Here is a 25,803-nt window from a genome sequence, read left to right on the forward strand (position 1 = left end):
AGGAAGAGCATCACTGAATGGAAAAGAGTGCAACAGGGAAGCCCTCCAGTGGGCAAGAACAGTTACTGAAAAGGTTTCTGGGGAAGGGGTAGGGCCAGAAACAAATGTCTAATAGGCCAGTCTAGAGAGGAGAAACAGGGGAGGCCCAGCACTCCTTAGCAACACTGTTAAGGATCTTCCTTCTAGCAAACAACAAAGTATGTTCCCTGTGACTTACTTGGTGTAAAAGACCTTAAGAAAGAGAAGAGGAGATGTGAGAGGAGTAAGATCCAGAGGTTCTCTGAAACTCACCTGCAGGGGCAACACCTGGCTTCCCCTTAGGCTGAGCTCCCTGGACATTCAGGCCCCATGGCTCCCTTGCTTCCAACCAGGAAATCAGAACAGGTTTGGTGAATGGTCCCACTGCAGAAGAGAAGGGGATGGGATGAGATGGAAAGGTGGATAATCATATAGAACTATTCTCCAGGACCCTCTCAGGCCTGAGGTCCTGGCAAGGACAAGGGAAAGGCGAGGGAGGCTGGTGGAGGAAGCGAGGACAGGAGGCCCAGACAGCCATTTCCAACAGCTCTGAGCAGAGAGAAAAGAGGTTGAAAAAAGTCACAGCCAAAAGGATCACTAGGATTCTCTGGAGGTGGGAGCCACATGACAACTCAATCAGTTAAATCAACCAACACCATTTGGACGTCTAACTAGGAACCTGACACATATGACTTTCTTTTTTTGTTTTTAAAGATTTTATTTACTTATTTGACAGAGAGAGACACAGCGAGAGAGGGAACACAAGCAGGCTTCCCGCCGAGCAGGGAGCCCACATATGACTTTTAATCATTGTAATAATCCAGCAAATAGGCATCATTATCACCACATTTCAAAAAAGAAAACTAGGTGATAGAGCCAGGGTCAAAGCCCAGGTCAGGTCCCTGTCTAGACATCATAATAAAGAGTAAGAAGGCAGAAGTAAGAGTGGGTAGAAGCACGGGGGTATCAATGCCTTACCTAGAGAAACCACGTTCCCGTAATTCTCCAGCATCACATCTCTGTACAAGTTCCTCTGAGCAGGGTCCAGCCATCCCCACTCATCCTGAGAGAATGTCACTTCCACATCCTTGAAAGTCACAGCCTCCTGAAAAACACAGTCCTATGTCTGAGAGTCAGTCTACAGCTCCTAGCTTTTCGGAGAGGGCAGGGGAAGGGGACAGGCCAGTCTGAGTGAGCATAGGATTGATCTGGTAAGGGTGAAAGAGAGAGCATCACCCAGCAGAAGAACTCTGAGCTCAAGGGGTCTCCAGGACCTGGGTCTCTGGATATGAGGTCACTGGACACAGAGACTCAAGATGAGGGGGAGCCTCAGTGACTCCATTAGGCAGCAATGCTGGGATGTCATGAAGGACCAAAGGTCTTATGGCTCACCCGAGGCTGGGATGTCAATGGGTCTCCTGGACACACCTCTCTCTGGGAAAGGGCAGGCACCTGGGCAACAGGAGGCTCTGAAGGAGAAGAAAGAGCCATGAGAGAAGGTAGCCCAGCTCTTGGCACCCCACTGAGGAGGCCCACTCTTCCCCCACATAGAGGACTCCTGGGCCTACAAGCAGGTATGGACTATCGTTAAACACCCATTTCACATTTCCCCAGTGTCCGCTGAGGGCTGGGGAGTGAGGAGTGCAATGTGAAGAGGAGCTAGGTAGACATGGGTTACAGAAGGGTAGAAAGGACACAGGGCTAAGCACCAAGACTGAAAAGGATTCTCGTAAGAGGACAGATGGTGAAATAACAACACTACTTTGGGATGTGTGGCATACAGCTTAGAGCTAGATGGCGAGTACCGGATTGCCCAGCCAGGAGGTCACACACTCCTCTTTCATAGGGAGGCTCCAGGGGGTCCCCAAGAGTAGAGTCGCTCCTGAGAGGTGAAGCAGGGGGCCATATCTGTGAGGCTCGCAGGGCTCCTGTACCCATCCAACGTACATCTGGGCTCTGAGCAAGGGCTGGGTCCTGGCGAGAAGAAAATGTTGTGAGAGGATCCCCATAGGAATCAGAAAGCAAACTCAGAGAAGAGGCCACATGGCCAATCTTTAAGGGCAGGTTATCCAGGGAAGGGCAAGCCAGGCCCTTCATTACCTACAGGCAGAGGGGAGAGGAGGAGGAGAAAGCCCAGGGAGGACCCACTCATCCCTCAGCCTCCCTGGGCTCTAGTGTGGGCCATGAGGGAGAGAGGTGGAGCCAGATTCCAGCTACAACATAGGAAAGCACCCAGCAAGGCACTGCTGTCAGGTTTCAGGTACCACAGTGACACCTCCCCACTAGCCCCTCAGGCCTCACCCTGGTCTGGAACTTAGAAATCAGAGAGAAATTTGTCCCTGAGTTAAAATGATAATGGCTCACCGCAGAGATGCAGACAGATAACATCTACCAAGTACCAGGCACCACTCTAGGCACTACCAAGCATAGTGACCTCAAAGAAGCAGGACAGCTTCCATATGTAAATCTGACTGAGATGGTAACACTGCCAGAGAGGCAATGCTACTTGTGAGGGTCAGTCATGGAACCAAAAAGAAAGTCTCAGGTACAAAAAAATGGCAGTGCCCATCCAAGCAGAGACTAGAAAGAGCCAGTCTTTGCCCTGGGACTTCAAATGGTTCCAGTCTCTGAGGCAAGGCTATCCCTGACATGGAAATGAATACCAATGAACTTTTAAGTTTTTTCTGGTCCTGTGGCCAAGACATTGACCACACTGATTTGGATGAACCTTAGCCTGAGGCCATGAAACGTGATACCAAGCTAAAAGACTAAAAGATGATGAACCTGTTCCTCCCAAACCCTACCAAAAAGAGAATAAAGAAACAATACAAAGATGGAAGCAGACAGTCCAATAAGTTTAAGAACAAAATTTCTCAGGGCCTAGATGCTCAATGCTGATGAACCACAGGGTGATTATGTAATTTTATGTACATCTTGAGCCATTCTGTTCATTTTTCAGAATTTGGGAGGTGTTCTCCCAGTCCATTTTCTTTTCTAATTTTTTTAAAAGAATTTATTATTTGTCAGAGAGAGAGAGAGCACAAGCAGAGGGGAGTGGAAGGCAGAGGCAGAGGGAAAAGTAGGCTCCCTGTTGAGCAAGGAGCCCGATATGGGACTTGATCCCACCACTCTGGGATCGTGGCCTGAGCCAGGCAGACGCTTAACCTACTGAGCCACCCAGGCATCCCTGTTTTCTAATTTCTAACTAGCTTTCAACCAGGTAGGCGCTGTATGCCCAGTTGGCAATGTTTTCAGGGATTTTCAAACCTTACATCTAGCTCTAAATGCGTTAAATGTAAGCAAGCCACAATTTTGTACCTACTATGTACCTTATTTGCTTTAATCAATGATTTTTCGATCCTTTTAAATATCTTGGTGTTTTAGTAAAAATGATAAATGCTCTTAGATTTTTTAAAATAGCAACCAATGTTAAGCAAAAAGGTTTTCTTTTTTAATAGCCATATCTTGCATTGATATATTACCATTTACTGCTGGTAGATGTTCAGTCAGATGTGTTACTTGATTGACTTAATTTGATATTATATTTGGGAGAAAAGTATGTCAGATATGTTCCAGAAATCTTAAAGGTAACTTTCATTTATGCATGAATCATATATGTAGAATTACATATATTTTTATTGAAAAAAATTTTAAAGAAGCCTACAAAAATGATAAACGCTCTTAAAAACAAAACAAAAAAAAAAACGAACCTCCAAAGCTATAAGAAGCATTGAGAAACTCACCTGTGTGGGGCAGAAGGGGCAGGCAGAGCTCACTTTGACTGACTGGCTGCTCTACCATCAGCACTGGGGCAGTCAGCTGTTTCCTGGTGCTAAGGCTGGGGCTGGGCACATGGTGAGCATTCAAATATACACTGAATAAATTCTCATTGTTAGATCAGTTCTGCATATTCTTTTCAATAAACTGAGTTTCTGAAAGAACGTGAACAATGCTCGAACAATGAGGCTGTGAAATAAAGTCTTCCAATTTCTTGGCCCTGGGCTGACCCTCAATGCTCTTCTTACCCCTGACCCCTGCACAGAACAAATCCTCAAAAGAAAGAAGGAACATGCTGCGAGTGCATTTATAGGTCTTACCATGTATTCAGAAGTCAGGAGTCCTGACTCCAACAGCAAGAGAGATATCACTCCCACTTAACAGGTATCAAGTCAAATTAGATATGTGGAGATGGACTCGCATAATGTAAGTCACTGTGTCCAAAAGCTCATTACTGTTATCTACAGATACTTGCTGACCCTCTTTCTGGAGCCGACTGTCCTCTGGCAAGGTGGGAAGGGCTGCCAGCTCAAAGGTCCTTGGCTCAGGGTCTAGTTCTCAGCTGCTTAGGTGCTGTGGGAATGAGAAGGAAAGACATTCCCTGCCTTCCTCAATGCTGAGGGTTCAGAGGCCCAACCCACACACTCTAGATGAGCTGGCTGACTGATAGGCAGAGTTCACTGGGAACTGCACACTTGCTCACACTCACCCTGCATGGTGTCCCATTGAGGTCCCTCTGCAGCTCTTCCAGCAGGGCCACAGCCTCCCCACCACTCTCAGGGTGATGCAGTTGTACCCAGGTCCGGAGCTCCCCGGGCAGGATGCTCAGGAACTGCTCCAGCACCAGCAGCTCCAGGATCTGGGCCTTGGAGAGAATGTCAGGCCTCAGCCACCAGCGGCAGAGCTCCCGGAGCCTGCTGAAAGTCTCTAGAGGCCCAGAAGATTCATGGTAACGAAGCTGCCTGAAGAGCTGGCGAAACAGTTCCTGGCCAGAACGGTTGAGTGTCTGTGGCCTGGCAGCCTGCACTGAAGTGTAGCCTTCATCCTCTTCTTCCTTCTTTACCATCTGAAGACGCCCTCGTTCCCTTGAAGCCTGGGCCTGAGCTGGATGGACAGCATACCACCTACCTGGAGGCATCACTCCTGCTCAGGGTCTACCCAGCAGAGTGTGAACCAAATCTATGTTAGCCGTGTCGCTGCTGGGACCTCAGGAGTAGTTTTTCAGCATCGTAGTGGGCAATGCCATTTGCTGGGACATCAGATGTCACTGGCAAGAGACTAAAATAACCAATATTATTGTTCAGGAGGGATGTGAGAATGATGGTGCAGTTAGATCCTGGTAGCCAGGATCATCTTTGGATGTATGAAAAGAGGACACAGGAAGATTTGCATGATCATGCCTGCCAGTATTAAGCAGACCAGGGCTAGATTGTCACATATTGTGGTAAACTAAGAAATATCCCAGAATACAGGAAAACATTTACAGGGCTTGTATGTTAAAAATTACAAATGGCTGATAAAAGAAACCAAAGATCTAAATAAATGGACAGACATACCGTATCATCTACTGGAAGACTTGACATAGTAAAGATGTCACTTCTCCATTAAAAGATCTACACATTTAATGCTACTCCTGTCAATATCTCAGCAAAGTTTTTTGTATATATAGACAAGATTATCCTAAAATTTATGTGGAAAAACAAAGGAATTACAATAGCTAAAACAACTTTTAAAAATTAGAATAAAGTATGAGGACATCATCTATTTAACTTCAAGACTTAGAGCTATAATAATCAAGACTGTGGATCCAGCAATTGCACTACTAGGTATTTACCCAAATACAAGAATACTAATTCGAAGGGATACATGCACCCCAAAGTTTATAGCAGCATTGTCCACAGTAGCCAAATTATGGAAACAACCCGAGCGTCCATCGACTGATGAACAGATATGGAAGATATGGTATACATATACACTGAAGTATTTCTCAGCCATCAAAAAAGAATGAAATCTTGCCATTTGCAACAACATAGCTGGAGCTAGAGAATATTACGTTAAGTGAAATAAGTCAGCCAGAGAAAGACAAATACCATATGATTTCACTCATATATGGAATTTAAGAAAAAACAAATGAGCAAAAAGGGGGGGGGAGAAAGAGAGAGAGAGGCCAAACCAAGAAACAGACCCTTAACTATAGAGAACAAACTGCTGGTTACCAGAAGGGAGGTGGGTGGGGGATGGGTCAAAAAAGGTGATGGGCATGAAGGAGTGCACTTGTGATGAGCACAGGGTGATGTATGGAAGTGTTGAATCACTATGTTGTACACCTGAAACTAATATAACACTGTATGTTAACAAACTAGAATTTAAATAAAAATTTAAAAAAAGAGAGAAACTGTGGTACTAGTGGAGGAAGAGATACATAAATCAGTGGAAAAGAAAAACCTGAAATAGACCAACACAAATATGTCCAACTAATTTGTAATATCGAATGTGACTTTACTAATACTGTAATATAATATTCTAAAATATCTCAAATAAGCAATTCAAAAACATAACAAATGCTGATTAGGAATCCTTTAAATGACTGTGACCCCCACCAATGCATTAAGAACTATACTTTGGACACTACAAATCCAGCTCTCTACTAAACTCCTTATTTCCCTTTGTAATTCATCATAATGGAGGCTGTCCAAAGGTTTAAGCCACTTTCAGGAGACATCAGAGCTTAGTGTACAGAGAAGAGAACATGAACTAAGACTGACCTGGGTTCAAATCCACCTCCCCACTTATTAACTGTATGACTACGGAGGCATCACTTTACCTCTTAAAACCTCTGTGGCCTCACTGTATAAAATGGGGGTGGTTGTGGGGTTTTAGGAAAAAACTACCTGGGCACATTTTGGGCTCTCAGTGAATGTTATTCACGCGGGCCCGCCCACTCCACCCTTCCTTCCTAGGATGCATAACTTTTTTTTTTTTTAATTCCTCCCCCGCCCCCCGATAGAGTAGATCTTTGTACATAAGAAATACTTGAAAACCGAACTGGATGATGTATGAGAGGACAGAGTCCCCTAGTTTTGTATCTCGTGTATGACTGCCATGAATTCCACCAGAAAGCCGCTCTATTTTGGTCTCTGTGACATTTTAAATGCGTGACAGAAGTGAGCAAATAAAGTGAGAAGTATATATATATGAGATAATATAGATTGTATTGAAATCTCTTCAAAAAAAAAAAATACCTAGGGAAAGAGTTTATGCTGCAGGCCACACCATAGTGTAGGAGTCTACCCTGCAGATGTGCCCACCTGATTTTTCATAAAGGTACAAAAAGCAATTCAAAGGAGGAAAGATAGTCTTTTCAACAAATACTGATGGAGGAATTGGACATTCATAGGCAAAGTAATGAAAGTCAACTTCAACCTCACATCTTATACAAAAATCAATTCAAAATGAATCCCAGACTTAAATATAAAACATAAAACTATACAACTTTTAGAGAAAAGCATAGGAGAAAATCTTTATGATCTAAGGCTAGGCAAAGTTATTAGAATTGATACCAAAGGCATGATCCATAAAAGGGAAAATTGATAAACTGGACCTCATCAAAATGTAAAACTCTGCTCTAGGAAGACCCTTGTTGACAGCATGAGAGACAAACTACAGACTAGAAGATTATATTTACAACGCACATACCTGACAAAGGACTAGTATCTGACTATATAAAGAATTCTCAAAACTCAACAGTAAAAAAGGCAAATAGTTCCATAAGAAAATGGGCAAAAGACATGAAAATAAATACAAATAAGGACAAGAAAAAATGTTTAACATGATTAGCCATCGGAGAAATTCAAATTAAAATCCCTATATAAGATAATCACTATATATCTAACAGAATGGCTAAAATAAAAAAAGTGACAACACCAAATGCTATTGAGGATACAAAGAAACCAGATCACTCATCCATTACTAGTGGGAATGTAAATTGTATAGCCACTGTGGGAAACAGTCTGGCAGTTTCTTAAAAACTTAACATACAACCTAGCAGTTGTACACCCAGACATATATCCCCCAAAAATGAAAACTTATGTCCACAGAAAAACTTGTACACAATTGTTCACTGCAGCTTATTCATAATAGCCCCAAACTGGAAACCACCCAGATGTCCTGCAATGGAAGAATAAACAAACTGAGGTACTACTATACTATGGAACACTACCTGCAATAAAAAGAAGGAGTATATGCAACAACTTGCATGCATGTCTAGAGAATGATGATGAATGAAAAGAGCCAACCTGAAAAGGTAACACAGTGTATTACTCTATTTATACACTCTTCAAATAGCAAAAGCATAGACATGGACAACAGATTAGTGGTTGCCAGGGTAGTTAAGGACTGGAGGGCAGAGCAGGAGGTATTATGATTTTACGTAATTAAGAGTCTGACTTCATTTTTGATGTTTGACTGCTGACAGCTTTCAAGCCCCACCACTCATACTCCTTCTTGCCAACATCTGGACAAAGAAATAAAGCCCAAGTGCTCCCTTAGCACCGGCAGGAAGTTCAAAGTACACAAGCCCCTGGCCTGTGTACAAAAATCCTCACCCCAACCCCATGCTAACCATATAAAAGCCAAAGCCGGTCACCTCTCCTTGCTCTCTCAAGCCATTCTTTTTTTACATTTTAAACCATTTTAATATAAAGGATAGCAATTCAAATGTTTTACATTTCTACTTAAGTTTATATTGCACTAATATTATTTTACATGGAAAAACTAGATGTATTTATTATGACATAATGTCTTAGAAACATTCTTTGACATTCACATTTATATTAATGGATATTTCAAAGTCCACTTGAATAAATTTTCTATTATATACCAAATCACCTAACAAAAATGAATATATAATGCTAATCTGCTTTGATACTGATATATTGAATTCTGCTTTGATACATTAAGAACAGATATTCATATTTATTATTACTTCCCCTGAGAAATACACTGATTTTTAGAACACATTTAAATCAGTCTTGGTACCTAGTAATAACATTTGAGCAATACCTGAAAATTCTTCATTTATTGTTGAGTGTCCACAAGACTAATTTTTTAAATTTAACATTTACTTTACTTAAAAATGAAGAGGAAAAAGTGTTAGTCCTTTTATCCAGTGGAACAGAGGTATGAGAAGAGAGATAGTAAGAATGATCTTCAAAACTGGCTTCTAAGCTATGTTTGTACAACTTAAACATTCAGTTCTCATCGTTTTGTTGCAGTATAACGAGGCCTATTATAATAATAATAACCAATGTTAGAGTCCTTGAAAATCATGATTATAATTAAAGCTTGGACTTAAAGCATAATGGCAACCTCCTGGATCCCGTCAAATTTCTACTGAACTAATTTAAGTAGTTGGAGGTTGCCATTAGCTTCATCATGCTTTAAGTCCAACCGGGTGATGGGTATTAAGGAGGGCACACGCTGTGGTGAGCACTGGGTGTTATACACAACTAATGAATCGCTGAACACTACAGCAAAAACTAATGATGCAATATATGTTGGCTAATTGAACATAATAAAAATAAATAAGTAAGTTCTACTTTCAAATAACACTTTAAAACTGTTTCAAGTACCTAACTGATTAGCCAACATCAACTTAGGAATTTTTTCTCTAAGGTATAACTCTAAGGTGCTCTAAGGTATAACTTTTGGCATCAAAAAAGCATAGTTAAGACTTTTGATTAGTTATGAATAAAAAAAATCAAGAACTAAAATACTAGTGGTTCCTGTGAGAAGGAACCCCTTCAAGTAATTCAGGGAGTGCTTAGAGGGAATTTTATTCTGCAACGCCATAGTGATTAAAAAAAAAAAAAAGATCTCAAATCAACAACCTAACCTTTCACCTTAAAACACTGGAAAAAGAAGAGCCAACTAAACCTAAAGCAAGCAGAAGGAAAAAACCAGTAAAGAATACAGTGGAAATTAATGAAACAAAGATTAGAAAAACAAAAGAGAAAATCAATGAAATAAACTGGTTCACTGAAAAGATCAACAAGATTAATAAACCTCTAAATACACTGATGAAGAAAAAAGATCCAAACTATGTAAATGAGAAATGAAAAAAGAAACATACTAGTGACTTTACAGGAAATTTTTAAAAAATTATTTAAAAATAAAACAATTTTTGCCAACAAGTTACATACTTTTGATGAAAACAAGTTATAGTAGTTTTAAACACAAACTTTACTAAAATTGATTCAAGAAGAAACACAAAATCTGAACAGACCTATAACAAATAAAGAGATTAAATTAGTAGGCAAAACCATCCATAAAGAAAAGCAAAGACCCAGATGGCTTTATTGCTAAGTTCTACCACATACTTGAAGAAAAAATAATAATTGGGACACCTGGGTGGCTCAGTCGGTTAAGTGTCTGCCTTCGACTCAGGTCATGATCCTGCCAGCGTCCTGGGAATGAGACCCACATGGGGCTCCCTGCTCAGCGGGAAGCCTGCTTCTCCCTCTGCCTACTGCTCCCCCTGCTTGTGCTCTCTCTCTCTCTGACAAATAAAGAAATAAAATCTTAAAAAAATAATACTGATTCTTCATAAACTCTTCAAAACAGAAGAGGAAGAACTTACCAGTTCATTCTATGAGGTCAGTATTACCTTAATACCAAAATCAGACAAACCAGTATCTCTTATGCATACAAATGCAAAAATTCTCAACAGTATACTAGCACACTGAAATGCAGTAACATATAAAAAGAATTATACCCCATGACCAATTGAGATTTATCCTAGGAATGCAAGACTATTTTTTAACATATCAATAAACACAAAACAAAAATCACATAATGATGTCAGTAGAAAGAAAAAAAATTGACAAAATCCATACTTTTTTTTTAAAGATTTTATTTATTTATTTGAGAGAGAGAATGAGAGAGAGAGAGAACACATGAGAGGGGGGAGGGTCAGAGGGAGAAGCAGACCCCGCTAAGCAGGGAGCCCGATGTAGGACTCGATCCTGGGACTCCAGGATCATGACCTGAGCCAAAGGCAGTCGCTTAACCAACTGAACCACCCAGGCGCCCCTCCATACTTTTTTTTAAAGATTATTTATTTATTTATTTATTTGAGAGAGCAAAAGCTAGAGAGATCAGAGGGAGAGGGAGAGGCAGACTCCCCACTGAACAGAGTCCAACAAAGGGCTGGATCCCAGGACCCTGAGATCATGACCTGAGCTGAAGGCAGACAAGCTTAACCGACTAAGCCACACAAGCGCCCCCAAATTTTTCAGGACAAATATAATCACTAGGAATAGAAAGGAGCTTCTAATTGTGATAAAAAGCCTCTACAAAAACCCACAGCTAACATACTTAATAAAGACCAAATGCTTTCCCCAAGAATTGAGAACAAACAAGGATATCCACTTTCAATTCTTCTTCTTAACACTGTACAGGAGGTTGTAGCCACAGCACTTAGGCAAAAAACTGGGAAAAAAAAAAAAAAGCTGGGGGTGCTTCCAGGGAAGATGGAGGAGTAGGAGGATCCTAGTCTCATATGGTCCCACAGATACACCTGATAACACCCACATCAGTGTAAATAACCCAGAAAACAACCAGAAGACTAGCAGAATAGACTCCTCTCCACAGCTAATTGTACAGAAGAGGCCACACTGAAGAGGATAAGAGGGGCAGAGACATGGTCAGGAGGGACGATGCAGGTGGAGAGAGGAGTGGAGGAAACCCCACACCAGGCACCCCAGGTACAGGGAACCTGTACTGGGAAGATGAATCTCCATAATACCTGACTGTGACAACCAGAGGGCTTAACATCTCAAGTTTTTACAACCAGCGGTGCTTAACACCAACTTTAAAAATCAGCAGGATCGGCTCTGGGGAGGGCAATGGGAAACTGAGTCCTCGTGCTTAAAAGAAAAGTGCAACAAACAACCCCACTGAGATACAGCACAGAAGAAGCAATTTGAAAAACACCTTGGATATACAAGAAAGAAATTTATTTACTAATCTCAAAAGTGTGTGCTAGAGGGGCAGGTGTCTTTGGGAAACTTCTCCCAAGAACAAGAGTTGGTGGGCACCATTTCCCTCCCAATCTCTGCAGCCTATATGCAGGGACACCTGTCGGAATCAGCACAGTGAGAACATTCTCCACATAGCTTGTTCATAGCACCCCGATCTCCTGTGACCCGCCCCCTCCAACAGGTCCTTGGCGGCATTCCAAAGTGGTGCCACAAGCTGGCAGTGTGCAAGCAGACCCAAAAGGGACCAGCACCAATCCAAAGTAACTCCTGCCCAGCAGAGAGGGGAAGAAAACCACATACACCAGTCTACTGGGGCCCCAGCAGTGGGCTGGGGGCAGAAATCTGGTCTGAGAGCAGGCCCCACCTACTGATTAAAGATTCTCAGGGAACAACATAGGGAGAGTGTCCTGTAGTTTGATGCTACTGCAGCTCTGGAAAACATCTGGTCTCACGCAACTCAAGCCCAAGGTGGCCACAGACTGGCCCACTAACAATAGAGAAACCAAACCATGACCACAACAGGCAAAGAGAGCCATTGCAGATGATGGACAGAATGTAAACATGGTTCAGCCACAACAGTAGGGTGCATGCAACACACCTAAGAAATACCTCTGAAGTGTCAGGTTCTGGTGAACAGAGGACACTGTACTACAGGACCTCTTCTTCAAAGGGCACTACTTTCCAGAGTAGGAGATATAGCTGATTTTCCTAACGCATAGAAACAGACACAGAGACTTAGACAAAATGAGAAAGCAAAGGAATATGTCTGAAATGAAAGTACAGGATAAAATATCAGCAAAAGACCTCAATGAAATGGAGATACATGATATGCCTGATAGAGAATTTCAACTAATCATGAGGCTACTCACTGAACTTGAGAAGACCTCAGTAAGACCCTCAACAAAGAGATACAAAACATTAAAAAGAAACAGAGATGAAGAACTCAATAACTGAAATTAAAAATACACTACAGAAAACAAAGAGTATACTAGAAAAAATAGAAGACAATAGAAAGACGACAAATATATGGAAATTAAAGAACACCCTACTAAAGAATGAATGAGTTTACCAAAAAATTAAAGGAAAAAAATAGGTGGAAGCAAGAAACAAACAAATAAAATCCCAGTAGAACAGATCAATGAAAATAAGAGCTAGTTATTTGAAATAATTAATAAAATCGATAAACCTCTAGCCAGACTTATCAAAAAGAAAAGAGAAAGGACCCAAACAGATAAAATCATGAATGAAAGAGGAGAGATCACAACCAAGACCCCACAGAAATACAATTAGAATATTATAAAAAAATTATATGCCAACAAACTGAGCAATCTAGAAGAAACAGATGCATTCCTAACATATACAAACTACCAAAACTGAAACAGGAAGAAACAGAAAATCTGACCACAACCAGCAAAGAAATTTAATCAGTAATCAAAAATCTCCCAATAAACAAAAGTACAGGGCCAAAAAGAAGGCTTCCCAGGAGAACTGTACCAGACATTTAAAGAAGAGTTAACACCTACTCTTCCCAAACTGTTCCAAAAAAGTAGAATGGAAGGAAAATTTCCAAACTCATTCAGCATTACCTTGATTCCAAAATCACACAAAGACTTCACTAAAAAGAATAATTACAATCCAATATCCCCGATGAACATGGATACAAAAATTCTCAAAAAGATACTAGCTAATCAAACCCAACAGTACATTAAAAGAATCATAAACCACGATCAGGTGGGATTTATCCCTGGGCTGCAGGAGTCATTTCAATATTCACAATTTAATCAACATGATACACCACATGAATAAAAGAAAGAATAAGAACCATATGATCCTCTCAATAGATGCAGAAAAAGCATCTGACAAAATACAGTATCCATTCTTGATAAAAAACTCTCAACAAAGTAGAGATAGATGGAATATGCCTCAACATCATAAAGGCCATATATGAAAGACCCACAGGCTAATATTCTCAATGGGGAAAAACTGAGAACTTTTCCTCTGTGGTAAGCAACAAGATGGGGATGTCCACTCTCACCATTACTATTTAAGACAGTACTGGAAGTCAGCCTCAGCAATCAAAGAAAAAAAAGAAAAGGCATCCAAATCGTCAAGGAAGAAGTAAAACTTTCACTATTGTAGATAACATAATATTTTATGTAGAAAACCCAAAAGACTCCACCAAAAAATTGCTAGAACTAATACATGAACTCAGCAGAGTCACAGGATATAAAATCAAAATATAGAAATCTGTTCCATTTCTATATTCCAAGAATGAGGCAGAAAAAAAAGAAATCACAGAACTGATCCCATTTAAGATTGCATCAAAAACAAGAAGATACTTAGGAATACACCTAACCACTGAGGTAAAAGATCTGTACTCTGAAAACTATAAAAACTTTATGAAATTAATAGAAGCGCACACAAAGAAATTGGAAAACATTCCATGCTCATGGACTGGAAGAACATACATAGTTAAAATGTCTGTACTACCCAAACCAATCTACACATTTAATGCAATCCGTATCAAAATACCACTAGTGGAGGAGAAGTTCAGATGGCAGAGGAGTAGGTGACCCTAAGTTTGTCTGGTCCCTTGAATATAGCTAGATAGTATTCAAATCATTCTGAACACCTGAGAAATCAATCAAATATCAGAGAAAAGAAATGCTGCAATTCTGCAAGTACAAAAGCGACCACTTTTTGAAAGGTAGGAGGTGTGCAGACCTGAATCCAGGGTGATATATGCGAGGATAAGATGGGGGCGAGGGAGCTGGCTTAAGGAGGCTACCACAAAGTATTATAAGAAGTAGAGTGAAAAATCGGAACTTTTAGATGTCTGTTACAGTGGAGTACATCCCTGGCTTAAAGGTGCTCAGGTGGTGAGTCAGGTGGAATCCCAGGTGTGATAGTGTGGTATCAGGATCCCTGGGGTCACAAGAAGAATGGGTGGGGCCTGAGAGAGTGGTAGAGTTCACAGGCATAGGAGTAGGGAAGTACAGTGAGTCTAGGTGTTAGCTTTCTGCTCTATGTTGCCATGAACTGCAAACCAACACATGGTTGTGTGACCTCTTTTCCGAAACAGGTCAAGCAAAAGGCAGAAGCATGGGAAGATCCCCCACCATCCCCCAGAAGGAATGGAGCAGGTCCACACCACAGGAATCTGTAAAATTTAGAGTTTTGAAAGTCATGTGCCTGAAATAAAAAGCACTTGGTCACAGGCCGGGTGAACAGAGTTCTGATGAAAATAAGGGAGACTAAAATGATTGACTGCTTTTCTGTGAGGGCTGAAGAGGGAGGCCTGAAGAGAGGAGGGCCTCTATATGCATCCCACCCACAGTTTTGAAAGCCTGCAGGGAGCAAAACAACACCACATAGTGGAATCCAGAGCCACTGACAGAGCCCTACCTCTGCCCAAGGGAGGCACATCTGCAATAGGACAAGTCCACCTGAGAATCAATGCAACCTGCCCCTCCCCCCAGAAGACTAGCAGGAACAACTGGCTCACACCAAGTTTACTGATCAAAGATGACGGAAAAACTTCATCTTTTGGGGAAAACAATATATAGCATTCTTTTTTTTTTATTCTTTAATTTTTCAGTATTAATTTTTCAGTTATTTTCTTATTCTTTGAATTCTTTATCCTTTTTTAATTTTAGCTTTTATATGTTATGTACATGTATTTTTACTTTGTACTTCCCTATATATATATATATATATATATATATTACACACATATATTTTTTTTTCTTTCTCATTTCCCAACCTAATTTCCTTTAACAAGCAGAACACACCCAGGATCTAGTTTTTAGTTTTGTGTTTTTTCTTTGTTTTTTGGTATTTTTTTGTTTTTTGTTTTGGTGTTTCTTGTTTGTTTTTCCCTCTTTTCGTTGTTGTTCTTGTTCTTTTCTCTCTTTCTTCTATTCTTTTCTAGACAAAATGAAGAGCTAAAGAAATTCACTCCAAAAGAAAGAACAGGAGGTAGTACACACGGCTAGGGATTTATCAATATGGATATAAGTAAGATGACTGAACTAAAATTTAAAACAATTATAAAGATACTAGTTGGGCTTGAAAAAAGCAGAAGACAATAGAGAATCCTGTACTATAGAAATAAAAGAAATAAAAACTGGTCAGGTCAAAATTAAAAATGCTATTACCAAGATGCACGTTCAAGTGGAGGCTATAAAAATGAAAATGAAAGAGGTAGAAGAGTGAATCAGTGATATAGAAGATAAAATGACAGAAAATGAAGAAGCTGAAAAGAAGAGAGAAAGAAAACTATTAGATCATGAAGGAAAACTCAGAGAACTCAGCGATTCCATAAAACAAATAATATCTGGATAATAGGGCTCCCAGAAGATGAGGAGAAGGAGAGAAGGGCAGAAGGCTTATCTGAACAAATTGGAGCTGAGAACTTCCCTAAACTGGGGAAGTTAACAGGCATTCAAGTCCAGGAGACACAGAGAATGCCCCCTGAAATCAATAAAAATAGGTCAACACCTTGACATATAATAATGAAGCTTGCAAATTTCAGAGATAAAGAGAAAATCCTGAAAACAGCTCGGGAGGAAAAAAGGTCCTCAACCTACAAGAGTAGAAACATAAAGCTGGCAGCAAAGCTGTCCATGGAGACCTAGCAGGCCAGAAAGGACTGGCATGATATAGTCAATGTGCTAAATTGGAAAAATATGTAGTCAAGAATACTTTATCCAGCAAGCTGTCATTCAGAATAGTTTCCAGGACAAACAAAAACTAAAGGAATTTATGAACACTAAAACAGCCCTGCAAGAAATATTAAAGGGGGTTCTTTGAGCAGAGAGAGCCCAAAAGTAAAAAAGACCAGAAAGGAACAGAAACAATTTACAGGAACACCAACTTTACAAGGAATACAATAGCACTAAATTCATCTTTTTTTTTTAAAATTTTTAATGGACAGCTCAGTTACTTGTATATAAAGGAAAATACTTCTCAATTGTAGCATGTATATACTAGTGTTCACATCTTTCAATAATTACTCTGAATTAAAAGGACTAAATGCTCCAATCAAAAGATCTGGGGTATCAGAATGGATAAAAAAACAAGACCCATGGATATGCTATTTACAAAAGACTCATTTTAGACCTAAAGACACCTCCAGATTGAAAGTGAGGGGGTGGAGAACCATTAACCATGCCAATGGACATCAAAAGAAAGATGGTGTAGCCATCCTTACATCAGACAAACTAGATTTTACCAAAGACTGTAAAAGAGATGAAGGAGGACACTATACAATAATACAGGGGTATATCAAACAAGAATATTAACAGTTGTAAATATTTATGCACCTAACATGGGAGCAACCAAACATATAAATCAACAAATAACCAAATTAAAGAAACACATTGATAATACAATAATAATAGGGAACATTAACACCCTATTTACAGCAATGTACAGATCATCTAAGCAGAAGATCAACAAGGAAACAAGGGCTTTGAATGACACACTGGACCAGATGGACTTCACAGGTATAATCAGAGCATTTCATCCTAGAGCAGCAGAATAAACAGTCTTCTTAAATGCACATGGAACATTCTCCAGAATAGATCACATACTAGGTCACAAATCAGGTCTCAACTAGTACAAAGCATATTTTCAGACCACAATGCTTTAAAACTTGAAGTCAACTACAAGAAAAAACTTGGAAGAAACACAAATACATGAAGGCTAAAGAGCAACCTACTAAAGAATGAATGAGTCAACCAAGAAATTAAAGAATTTAAAAAAATACATGGAGGCAAATGAGAACAAAAACACGACAGTTCAGAACCTTTGGAATGCAGCATAGAAGGTCCTAGAGAAAACTATATGGCAATACAGGCCTTCCTCAAGAAGCAAGAACCTAAAGGTTAGGGAACTAGAAAAAGAAGAGTCAAGTCTAAATACAGTAGAAGATAAATAATAAAAATTAGAGTAGAAATCAATGATATAGAAATCAAAAGAGCAGTATAGAACAGATCAACGAAAACTAGAAGCTGGTTCTTTTAAAGAATTAATAAAATTGATAAACCCCTAGCCAGACATATCAAAAAGAAAAGAGAAAGTACCCACATAAAGTCATGAAGGAATGAGGAGACAACATTGCCAACAATGAAGAAATACAAAGAATTATAAGAGAATATTACTGGAAAAATTATATGTCAACAAGTTAGACAATCTTAAAAAAAACGGATGCATTCCTAGAAACATAAACTACCAAAACTGAAACAAGAAATAGAAAAGCTGAACAGACACATAGCCAGCAAAGAAATTGAAGCAGTTATCAAAAATCTCCCAATAAACTAGAGTCCATGGCCAGACGGCCTCCCAGTGGAATTCTACCAAACATTTAAAGAAGAATTAATACCTGTTCTCCTGAAAATGTTTCAAAAAAAGAAAAAAAATAGTAATGGAAGGGCACCTGGGTGGCTCAGTGAGTTAAGCATCTGCCTTCAGCTCAGGTCATGATCCCATGGTCCTGGGATCGAGTCCCACATTGTGCTCCCTGCTCAGCGGAGAGTCTGCTTCTCCCTTTGCCCCTCCCCCTGCTTGTGTGCTTGTTCTCTCTCAAACATAAATAAATAAATCTTTAAAAAAAAAAAGAAATGGAAGAAAAACTTCCGAACTCATTGTATGAGGCCAGCATTACCTTGATCCCAAAACCAGAAAATGACCCCACCAACAAGGAGAATTACAGACCAATATCCCTGATGAACAAGGATGCAATAAATCTCACCAAAATACTGGCTAACAGGATCCAACAGGACATTTAAAAGATTATTCACTACAACAAAGTGGGATTAATTCCTGGGCTGCAGGGGTGGTTCAACAAATCAATCAATGTGATACATCACATTAATAAAAGAAAGGACAAGTACCATATGATCCTCTCAACAGATGCAGATGACAAAATTCAGCATCCTTTCTTGATAAAACCTCTCCACTGGGTAGGGATGGAGAGAGCATACCTCATCATCATAAAAGCCATATATGAAAGAGGGAATATCATCCTCAATGGGGAAAAACTGAGAGCATTTCCCCTTAGGTCAGGAAGATAAAGAGATGTCCACTGTCACCACTGTTGTTCAACACAGTACTGGAAGTCCTAGCATCAGCAATCAGACAACAAAAAGAAAAAAAAGGCATCCAAATTGAAGAAGTAGTAAACTCTCAATCTCAGATAACATGATACTCTATGTTGAAAACCCAAAAGACTTCACCCAAAAATTGCTAGAATTCAGCAAAGTCCCAGGATATAAAATCAATGCATAGAAGTCAGTTTCATTTCTGTACACTAACAATGAGGTAGGAAAAAGAGAAACCAAGAATGGATCACATTTACAATTGTACCAAAAAACATAAGATACCTAGGAATAAGCCTAACCAACGAAGTAAAGGATCTATACTCAGAGCTACAGAACACTTATATAAGAAACTGAAGAAGACACAAAGAAATGGAAAACCACTGCACGCTCATCGACTGGAAGAACAAACATTGTTAAAATGTCTAGGCTACTCAGAGCAATCTACATATTCAGTTCATTCCCTATCAAAATACCATCAGCATTTTTCACAGAGCTGGAACAAACAGTCCTAAAATTTGTATGGAACCACAAAAGACCCTGAATAGCCAAAAGAATGTAGAAAAAGAAAACCAAACCTGGAGGCATCACAATTCCAGACTTTAAGCTCTATTACAAAGCTGTAATCATCAAAACAGTATGGTACTGGCAAAGAAAAAGATACACAGGTCAATGGAACAGAGTATAGAATCCAGAAATGGACCCTCAACTCTATGGTCAACTAAACTTCCACAGAGCAGGAAAGAGTATCCAATGGAAAAAAGATAGTCACTTCAACAAATGGTGCTGGGAAAATTGGACAGCCACATGCAGAAGAATGAAACTGGACCATTCTCTTACACCATTCACAAAGATAAACTCAAAATGGATGAAAGACCTCAATGTGACACAGGAATCCATCAAAATCCTAGAGGAGAACATAGGCAGTAACCTCTTCGACCTCAGCTGCAGCCACTTCTTGCAAGACACATCTGTAAAGGCAAGGGAAACAAAAGCAAATATGAACTATTAGGACTTCATCAGCATAAAAAGCTTTTGCACAGCAAAGGAAACAGTCAACAAAACTAAAAGGCAACCTACAGAATGGGAGAAGATATTTGCAAATGACATATCAGATAAAGGGCTGGTATCCAAGATCTATAAAGAACTTATCAAACTCAACACCCAAAAAACAAAGAATCCAGTCAAGAAATGGGCAGAAGACATGAACAGAGACTTCTCCAAAGAAGACATCTTCTTGGCTAATAGGCACATGAAAAGATGCTCAACATCACTTGGCATCAGGGAAATACAAATCAACACCACGATGAGATATCATCTCACACCTATCAGAATGGCTAAATTAATAACACAAGAAAGAACAAGTGTAGACAAGGATGTGGAGAAAGGGGCACCCTCTTGTACTGTTGGTGGGAATGCAAATTGGTGCAGCCACTGTAGAAAATAGTATGGATGTTCCTCAAAAAGTTAAAAATAGAACTACTCTACAATCCAGCAATGACACTGCTAGGTATTTACCCAAAGGATACGAAAGTACAGATTCAAAGGGGTACAAGTAGCCTGATGTTTATTCCAGCATTATCAACAATAGCCAAGTATGGAAAGAGCCCAAATATCCATTGACTGATGAATGGATTAAGATGTGGTATATACATACAATGGAATATTACTCAGCCATCAAAAGGAATGAAATCTCGCCATCTGCAATGAAATGGATAAAGCTAGAATTAATGTATTATGCTAAGTTAAATAAGTCAGCTGGACAAAGACAAATACCATATGATTTCACTCATGTGGAATTTAAGAACAAAACAAATGAACATACGGGAAGGGAATAAAACATGAGACTCTTACAGAGAACAAACAGGGTTGATGGAAGGAGGTGTGTGGTGGATTGAGTTAGATAGATGATGGGTATTAAGGAGGGTACTTGGTGTGTTGAGCACTGGGTGTTATATGGAAGTGATGAATTATTAAATTCTACTGCTGAAAATACTATTAGCCTATATAGTATGACTATATATAAATAAAAAATTGAGAAAAGAAAAAATAGGGGTGCTTGGGTAGCTCAGTTGGTTAACTGTCTGCCTTCTTCAGCTTAGGTCATGATCCCGGAGTCCTGGGATTGAACCCCGCATCAAGCTCCCTGCTCAGCAGGGAGTCTGTTTCTCTCTCTCCCTCCTCCTGCTCCCTCTCTCCCCTCCTCCCTGCTTCCCTTCCTTCCTCTCAAATAAATAATACATAACATCTTTTAAAAATCAACAATAAACAAATATAAATAAATAAATAAATAAATAAATAAATAAATAAATAAATAAATGTAAGTAAATAAGAAAATGGATTAAGGGAACTCAGCAATACCATCAAGCATAGTAACATTTGCATGGTAGGGATCCCAGCAGGAGAAGAGAGATAAAAGGGAGCAGAAAATGCATTTGAAGAAATAATAGCTGATAATTTCCCAAATCTGGGGAAGGAAACAGAAAACAAAAATCCAGATCAGGAGGTAAAGAGAACTCCCCCAAAATTAACAAAGGAGGTCCACACCAAGATTTATAATAACTAAAATAGCAAAAACTAGTGACAAAGAGTTTTAAAAGCAGCAAGAGAAAAGAAAACACATACAAGGGAAATTGTTATAAGGTTATCAGTGGATTTTTCAGAAGAAACCCTGAAGGTCAGAAAGGAGGGACATGATATATTTAAAGTGCTGAAAGGAAAAACTCTGCAGCCAGGAATACTCTATCCAGGAAGGCTATCATTCAAAATAGGTGAGATAGAGTTTCCAGGCCAACAAAAGTTTAAAGGAATTTATCACCACTAAACCAGCCTTACAAGATGTATTAAAGGGGACTCTGAGCAGAAAGGAAAGACCATAAGCAGGAGTAAGAAGAGTAGGAAGCAAAAACGCAGTAAATTATCTGGTTTTGGTATCAGGGTAATGCTGGCAAGGAATTCAGGCAAGGAATTCACAAAATATAAGGACACAAAATATGAAACCATACACCTAAAACATGGGTGGGGGTGGAAGAAGAATAAAAATTTAGTGCTTTTAGAATGAGTTAAAACTTAAGCAACCATCAACTTAATACAGAATGCTATATACATAAGATGTTATATATAAACCTAATGGTAACCAAGGATCAAACCTGGTAATAGATATACAAAAAATAAAGAGAAAGGAATCCAAGAATATCATTAAAGAAAGGCAGCAGACCCAAGAGAGGAGAGAGCAAAAGAAGAAAGAAACAGAGAAGACCTGCAATAACAAACATAGAACAAGTAACAAAATGGCAATAGATACCTATCAATAATTACTTTGAATGTAAATGGACTAAATGCTCAAATCAAAAGACACTGCGTGACGGAATAGACAAAAACCCGAGACCCATCTGTACGCTGTCTACAAGAGATTCATTTCAGCCAAAAGACACATGCAGATTGAAAGTGAAGGGATGGAGAAGCATTTATGCAAAAGGAAGAGAAAAGAAAACCAAGGTAGCAATACTTCTATCAGACAAAATTGACTTTAAAACGAATACTAACAAAAGACAAAGAAGGACACTACAGAGGGAACAATCTAACAAGAAGAAAACTATAAATATTTATGCAGCCAATATGGGAGAACATAAATACATAAAAGAGCTAATAACAACCATAATGGAGAAAATCAATAGTACAATAGTAAGGAACTTTTTTTTTCTACCACTTTTTTTATTATTATGTTATGTTAATAACGATACATCAATAGTTTTTGATGCAGTGTTCCATGATTCACTGTTTGCGTATAACACCCAGTGCTCCATGCAGAACGTGCCCTCTTTAATACCCATCACCAGGCTAACCCAACCCGCCACACCCCTCCCATCTAGAACCCTCAGTTTGTTTTTCAGAGTCCATTGACTCTCATGGTTCACCTCCCCCTCCGATTTCCCCTCCTTCATTTGTCCCCTCCTGCTATCTCTTTTTTGGTTTTTACCATATAATGTATTATTTGTTTCAGAGATACGGATCTGTGATTCAAGTCTTGCACAATTCACAGCACTCACCATAGCACATACCCTCCCCAATGTCTATCACCCAGCCACCCCGTCCCTCCCACCCCCCCACCACTCCAGCAACCCTCAGTTTGTTTCCTGAGATTAAGAATTCCTCATATCACTGAGGTCATATGATACATGTCTTTCTCTGATTGACTTATTTCACTCAGCATAACACCCTCCAGTTCCATCCACGTAGTTCCAAATGGCAAAATTTCATTTCTTTTGATGGTTGCATACTATTCCATTGTAGATATATACCACATCTTCTTTATCCATTCATCTGTCGATGGACATCCTGGCTCTTTCCAGAGTTTGGCTATTGTGGACATTGCTGCTATAAACATCGGGGTGCACGTACCCCTTCGGATCCCTGCATTTGTATCTTTGGGGTAAAACCCAGTAGTGCAACTGCTGGATCGTATGGTAGCTCTATTTTCAACTTTTTGAAGAACCTCCATACTGTTTTCCAGAGTGGCTGCACCACCTTGCATTCCCACCAACAGTGTAGGAGGATTCCCCTTTGTCCGCATCCCCGCCAACATCTGTCGTTTCCTGACTTGCTAATTTTAGCCATTCTGACTGGTGTGAGGTGACATCTCATTGAGATTTTGATTTGGATTTCCCTGATGCCAAACGATGTTGAGCACTTTTTCATGTGTCTATTGGCCATTTGGATGTCTTTGGAAAAAGGTCTGTTCATGTCTTCTGCCCATTTCCTGATTGGATCATTTGTTCTTTGGGTGTTGAGTTTAAGAAGTTCTTTATAGATTTTGGATACTAGCCCTTTATCTGATCTGTCATTTGCAAATATCTTCTCGCATTCTGTCGATCATCTTTTGGTTTTGTGGACTGTCTCTTTTGCTGTGCAAAAGCTTTTTATCTTGATGAAGTCCCAAGAGTTCATTTTTGCCCTGGCTTCCCTTGCCTTTGGCGATGTTTCTAGGAAGAAGTTGCTGCGGCTGAGGTCGAAGAGGTTGCTGTCTGAGTTCTCCTTGAGGATTTTGATGGAATCCTGTCTCACATTTAGGTCTTTTAACCATTTGGAGTCTATTATTGTGTGTGGTGTCAGGAAATGGTCCAGTTTCATTCTTCTGCATGTGGCTGTCCAATTTTCCCAACACCATTTGTTGAAGAGACTGTCTTTTTTCCATTGGACATTCTTTCCTGTTTTGTCGAAGATGAGTTGACCATAGAGTTGAGGGTCCAATTCTGGGCTCTCTACCCTGTCCCATTAATCTATGCGTCTGTTTTTGTGACAGGACCATACTATCTTGATGATGACAGCTTTGTAATAGAGCTTGAAATCCGGAATTGTGATGCCGACAGCTTTGCTTTTCTTTTTCTTTTTTTTAAAGATTTTATTTATTTATTTGAGAGAGAGAGAGAATGAGAGAAAGCACGAGAAGGAAGAGGGTCAGAGGGAGAAGCAGACTCCCTGCTGAGCAGGGAGCCCGACACGGGACTCAATCCCGGGACTCCAGGATCATGACCTGAGCCGAAGGCAGTCGCTTAACCAACTGAGCCACCCAGGCGCCCTGCTTTTCTTTTTCAATATTCCTCTGGCTATTTGCGGACTTTTCTGGTTCCATACAAATTTTAGGATTATTTGTTCCATTTCTTTGAAAAGAGTGGATGGTATTTTGATGGGCATTGCATTGAATGTGTAGATTGCTCTAGGTAGCATGGACATCTTCACAATATTTGTTCTTCCAGTTCTTGAGCGTGGAACGTTTTTCCATTTCTTTGTGTCTTCCTCAATTTCTTTCATGAGTATTTTATAATTTTCAAAGTACAGATTCTTTGCCTCTTTGGTTAGATTTATTCCTAGGTATCTTATGGTTTTGGGTGCAATTGTAAATGGGATCGACTCCTTAATTTCTCATTCTTCTGTCCTGCTGTTGGTGTATAGGAATGCCACTGATTTCTGTGCATTGATTTTATATCCTGCTACTTTACTGAATTCCTGTATGAGTTCTAGCAGTTGGGGTGGAGTCTTTTGGGTTTTCCACATAAAATATCACATCATCTGCAAAGAGTGAGAGTTTGACTTCTTCTTTGCTGATTTGGATGCCTTTTATTTCTCTTTCTTGTCTGATTGCTGTGGCTAGGACTTCTAATACTATGTTGAATAGCAGTGGTGATAGTGGACATCCCTGCCGCATTCCTGACCTTAGTGGGGAAGCTCTGTCTTTCCCCATATTCGCTCTGGGTTTTTCATAGATGGCTTTTATGATCTTGAGATATGTACCCTCTATCTCTATACTCTGAAGAGTTTTGATCAAGAAACGATGCTGTACTTTGTCAAATGCTTTTTCTGCATCTATGGAGAGGATCATATGGTTCTTGTTCTTTCTTTCACTAATGTATCACGTTGATTGATTTGCAGATGTTGAACCAACTTGCAGCCCAGGGATAAATCCCACTTGGTCGTTGCGAATAATCCTTTTAATGTACTGTTGGATCCTATTGGCTAGTATTTTGATGAGAATTTTTGCATCCATGTTCATCAAGGATATTGGTCTGTAATTCTCCTTTTTGATGGAGTCTTTGTCTGGTTTGGGGATCAAGGTAATGGTGGCCTCATAAAACGTGTTTGGAAGTTTTCCTCCCATTTCTACATTAGGGAACAGTTTCAGAAGAATAGGTATTAATTCTTCTTGAAATGTGTGGTAGAATTCCCCTGGGAAGCCATCTGGCCCTGGGCTTTTGCTTGTTGGGAGATTTTTGATGACTGCTTCAATTTCCTTAGTGGCTTATAGGTCTGTTCAGGTTTTCTATTTCTTCCTGGTTCAGTTTTGGTAGTTGATACATCTCTAGGAATGCATC

General features: G+C 39.7%; 1 protein-coding gene across 5 annotated transcripts in view; it reads right to left on the minus strand.

Moving 5' to 3' along the window:
• The window catches only part of ZNF445 (zinc finger protein 445), a 50,523-nt gene that overhangs the window by 7,026 nt on the left and 17,694 nt on the right, over positions 1–25,803 (minus strand). For 2 of the 5 annotated variants that reach the window (XM_073902774.1, XM_073902776.1), the window contains exons 2-7: positions 19,812–19,905; positions 4,505–5,073; positions 1,824–1,992; positions 1,411–1,487; positions 997–1,123; positions 292–402 (exon numbers count right to left, since the gene is read on the minus strand). In XM_073902774.1, coding sequence (XP_073758875.1) covers positions 292–402; positions 997–1,123; positions 1,411–1,487; positions 1,824–1,992; positions 4,505–4,933 — 913 coding nt within the window. In that variant the 5' untranslated portion in view covers positions 4,934–5,073; positions 19,812–19,905. Of the gene's footprint in view, positions 1–291; positions 403–996; positions 1,124–1,410; positions 1,488–1,823; positions 1,993–4,504; positions 5,074–19,811; positions 19,906–25,803 lie in introns of those variants that run through there. The other 3 variants (XM_025885037.2, XM_073902780.1, XM_073902783.1) reach the window with 2 other exon arrangements.

The sequence above is a fragment of the Callorhinus ursinus genome, unplaced genomic scaffold (genome assembly GCF_003265705.2).
Source record: "Callorhinus ursinus isolate GAN/ISIS: 27379988/994484 unplaced genomic scaffold, GSC_fseal_2.0 scaffold1, whole genome shotgun sequence".
NCBI classification, from domain to species: Eukaryota; Metazoa; Chordata; class Mammalia; order Carnivora; family Otariidae; genus Callorhinus; species Callorhinus ursinus.